This window comes from Cystoisospora suis (genome assembly GCF_002600585.1).
Source record: "Cystoisospora suis strain Wien I chromosome Unknown contig_1439, whole genome shotgun sequence".
NCBI lineage: Eukaryota > Apicomplexa > Conoidasida > Eucoccidiorida > Sarcocystidae > Cystoisospora > Cystoisospora suis.
The window spans coordinates 109,229-113,634 of NW_027154239.1; the positions used below are offsets into that span (position 1 = coordinate 109,229).

General features: G+C 55.2%; 1 protein-coding gene across 1 annotated transcript in view; it reads right to left on the reverse strand.

Annotated features, from left to right (window-relative positions):
* CSUI_003306 (troponin isotype gamma) overlaps positions 1–2,775 on the reverse strand; it is a 4,169-nt gene extending 1,394 nt beyond the window's left edge. The window contains exons 1-3 of the mRNA XM_068063504.1: positions 1,720–2,775; positions 909–1,044; positions 184–354 (exon numbers count right to left, since the gene is read on the reverse strand). Of these exons, the coding sequence (XP_067924533.1) occupies positions 184–354; positions 909–1,044; positions 1,720–1,755 (343 nt within the window). The 5' untranslated portion in view covers positions 1,756–2,775. The remainder of the gene's footprint in view (positions 1–183; positions 355–908; positions 1,045–1,719) is intronic.
* Positions 2,776–4,406: the final 1,631 nt, after the last annotated feature.

The following is a 4,406-nucleotide window of genomic DNA, read 5'->3' on the forward strand; positions in this document are numbered from 1 at the left end:
TTTCTGCGCGGCGCCCGTTGTCTTGCGGCCGCCGGCGCATGCAGCTCTACATGTAAGAGACAAAAGATCATAACGGTCGAGGAGTTAATGACTACAGGTGTACAATCCATCCATCGTGTCAGCGGTTTCTGTCTACATGGCCGATTGATTGCAGAGGAATGAATGATAGGGTCAATCTCTCACCAAGTTTCAAAAGATATTCTCGGAGCGTTTTTACTGGAATCTCCTTCGCTCCCTTCGGACAAATCTGTCGGAGAGCCTTGACTAACCCACGCTCAATCGCGACATCGTTGTAGACAACTTGAGCCACGAGTAGCAGGTCCTCATACGAAAAGTGTCCTCGTTCGCGACTTTCTGAAGGAGTGAAATTAAGAGACACAGGGAATGGGGGCACTAAGTGCTGTATGAAAAGAGAGTTCCGCAGTGATCTGAGAAAAAGACTCTTAGATAGACTGGACGGAAACAGCATGTCGATGAACGCGGGAAACCCACAGTGAAGAGAGAGTTCTTGTGCTATCCGAAAGATGATGTGTAGATGCAATCTAAGACACACAGGCTTGTATAAACGCACACGTGTGCTACTCGCGAGCAGTTAGCCGAACACGTATAAATGTACACACACCCAACTACGATCCACACGCAACACGTACGTACTGCGTAGTCAGCCGGCTGTTACGACTGGGCACACAGCCAGCGAAGTCCTACGCACAGGGGCTTGGGATGCCACGGCTTGTTGAATGGAAATTTTCTTAGGCAGGTGTGGTGGTCCGTCTATACAGTGTGAAGAGAGGCGAAGTCAGAAAGGAGCAGGGTTCGGATTTCTCACACCTCGGTTGTGGAGAGTATTCTTTTGCTGGCTACTCTGTACGCATGATAACTTTTTGGTACCCTAGTCCTGCTCCACGTACCAGCTGTAATGGCCATCAAGTCACGATTGGAAATGTTTACTCCGATCGATTTTAGTAGATACACAAAACGCTCCAAAGACAAGTACCCAAGCTTCTTCTTGTCCACTTCATCAAAGGCCTGTCTCAGCTCGGCGCGCTGTGAGGGAGGAGGCGCACATCACAGTAAGGCAAAAGCGCCATTTGGTAGCATTTTCTTTAGCTGAAGACGGTCTGATCCCTATATCCGAAGAGAGGGCGGCATGCTGGTCGTACTACTTATACTCGGGGGCACGCCCCGTTGTCTACGCTTGAGCTCGCGGCTGCGCGGGACGATGTGCTACCCGAGGGTAGAAAACAATACAGACTGGTTTGTGATCTTTCCTTTACCCACGTGCGACCATATATGTGCTCTTGACGGCTAGGGCACGGCGATGGACGATGGGGACCGCACACGGCCTCTCACTGACAGGACGCTTGTTGAATCCTGCGTAAGGTCGCCCCGGTCACTAGCCGATGCAGCAGTAGCGTAGCAGGCGCAAAACATCCCGCTCGAGGTGTCACAATCCGAAGTGACAGGGACAGAAGCGCGGAGAAAATCAGGCCGCGCTCGTACGAACTTGCGGAGGCCATCCGCAAGCGAACAAGCCCTGCGAGACGGTGTCTGCGCATAGGAAGATTAGGAGGTCTATTACACCAGAGGGGGCAGTTTTGACGGGAGTAATCTGGCTCTGAAAGTTGACTAGTAGAGAGTGCAAATGGTCCTCGAAAAAAAGCAAAGGCCGGAGAAAGTCGCAACAGGCTACCTAATGCCGCGAAAAAGGACTCGACTCACTCGCTGTCGCGAAAGATTGAACGGCGTGACAAACATCCTGTCTCAGGTGTCATGTGAAGAAGACACCAAAGAAGAGGAGCACGCGCAGTTAGAGAGCTGCGTCAGACACAAAGGCAGTCCTGAGCTTTCTTTTCTCTCGAGTGTCCTGTCCAGGGAGGAAAAAGCAGGCGAGACAGCGAGCTCAACGCCCGGACACCCTGGCGGCCACGCAGAGCGCAGGGGTGCAGCGAGAGACCGACAGAAGGGCTATGACAACGTTGCGACACTCGATGTCACTTCAGGAAGATCATGCCCCTGGGAGAGAAGGCGGATAAAAAATCGAGACAGGGTTACAACGGCGCCGTTGCATGTGTTGCTGGCTTTTCGCACACCACGGCTGGCCTGTAGACGTCCCTGGCCGACCAGCACGCTGTCCGGGGGCAGTTCACAAGAAGCCGTGGCCAGAGGTCAAACCTCGGTGCTTTCGAAATGTGTCGTGTTGACTCACGGTTGAAATTGATGAACCAGTCGACCGGAGCTACTCTACTTTCACTTCAGACCTGTACGCCGTGCCAATTGTGTCACACTGTCTTTGTCAGCAGCCACTTGGAAGCGTGCCAACTCCCGCCGGTGCGGCGCTTGGCGGCCGGCGAGCGTGAAGGGACAGCACGTGTAGGTGGTTTTCTGAAGTTCGCAATATCAGGTTGAATACTGATTAGCAGCTTCCTTTCCGGTAATGACAATCGGGGGGTGGAACACGAGGGCCCCTGCCCATGTTATCGGGTCAATTTTCAAGCGTCAGAGGGAATACTCGCGTGCTGCTAGCGGCTCGAAATTCCACTTAGCCACACGCCGCGAACACGGGTTCTAGTTCCCGGCCCTGGATAAAAGGATTACTGTCTTATTGGTACCGTCGACTCAGCAGCACGTAGGGTGCAGACTGCAACCCCACCCCCGCGCATGTTGGGCTGAAGAGAAGGAAGACCTCACAACCCGCTGACATTCAAGGGAGGCAAGTACGGACGCATTGCCGGTAACACGCAAACGGAGTATAAAAGTTCCGAACACCACTTATCATGCAGATGAACACCGAAAGTGGTCGACAATGGGGGGCTCGTGCGTCGGAAGCCGAGAGAGTTCAGGCAGCTCCTCCGCTGGCCGAGACGAGTCAGCTTCCGCCGTAGTCGGGGACAACATAAAGGGCACGGGCGGCATCGCGTTCACGCCGAGGCTGCGGGACCCGGGCGTGCAGGGGTCCGAGCTCTCCGGAGTATCGAGCAGCGCACCTACATGATTAGAGTTCCAGGGTGCGTGGACACATCGCCCGGGGATTTCCCCGTCAGGAGTGATATTCATCAGCCAAGCTTGGGTCCGCTGAGAAACCACAGGTGTGTCACCAGGCGAAGCCATGCGAGACTGCCGGTTGCTTGGCGACCGTCCATCGCATAACTGGAGAGCATTAGAAGCATTTCCGCCCTCGGCGTCCCTGGACGGAGTACACTTATTGCAGAGGTGGAGGTACTTGGAGCTTGACGGGAGTGCAGCGTCGTCGCTACGGAGATCTGCCTCGCGCGAGCTTGCGCTCCAGCGTTCAGATATGGCGGACCCAGAGCCATCTGGGCTTAAGGTAGCAACCTCTTTTGTTGCTGTGACTGTCCTGTGAGTGAGTGAGCTACCTTGACCAGCCGTTTCTCGGTTTAGATGAGCTCGCGGACTACCCGGTGAGAGAGGGACATCTGAAATCCGAGAACGACACCGTTCCACTGAGTGACTGAGTGGTGACATTGCAGAAGACCGATCTGCAGTCCGGCTCTGCGGTGAATCAGCTGGTGAAGAGCGGCAAGAGTAGCCATTCAGACTATGACAGAGGACGCACTGCTGTGCTGTTGGGGTGCCGCATGAGACCCTGTCGCAGTCGCTCCTGGGACTCCGCTCGCCCGAGCTGAGGACGGGCGCTCCTGGAGAGGCACGATATTTCTCTCGGCTCTCCGCTGACAATACTGCTGCTCCACTAATAGGAGCCAGTGGCAGCTCCGGAGACTCCTGGGACCGACAGCGCGCTGTGCACGTGCCTGAGTGCCCGAGGTCGCGCAGGGGGTCTGAGTCTGGGACCCGCGAGCATCCCACGAGGGGTTTGTGGAGATCTAAGACTGCCTCAAGCAGATTTGCCGGCCGCGGTGGCTGTTCGGGGCTTAGCTGCACTTCCCCGGATGACAAAGAGTCGGAAGCGCTGCGCTCTGTGAATGCTGGCGACGCCACCGTACCCCGATGAAAAGACGGCGCTACTGCTGAGACCCTTGGTGTGGGAAGCACTACTTCACCGGGAGACACTGCACACACGCACAGCTCACATTCAGATCCAAACATGTAAGAAGCCCTCTCACTGGCCCACGGCGTTCGGGTCGTCTCTGCCTGTACCCAGGTGCGCTGCTGCAGTGTGGGTGTCACGAACTGATGAATCAGTACATTTCGTTGTCGATTACATCAGAAATATAACGACTTCGAAGGTGATATGCGCTCGTGGAACTCCTGTCGATCTTAAACTCTGCAGACTGTCACCCCCTCCAGGCAGCAGCTTTAGTATCACCTGCTCGCTTTCGCGCTCTACACCTCAAACCTAAACCCAGCCAATACCGGCTCCTTCACCGTGACCGGATGCGGTTCACCCCAGACTCTTCGCTGTAACTTACACATGCTGTAACCTCCCT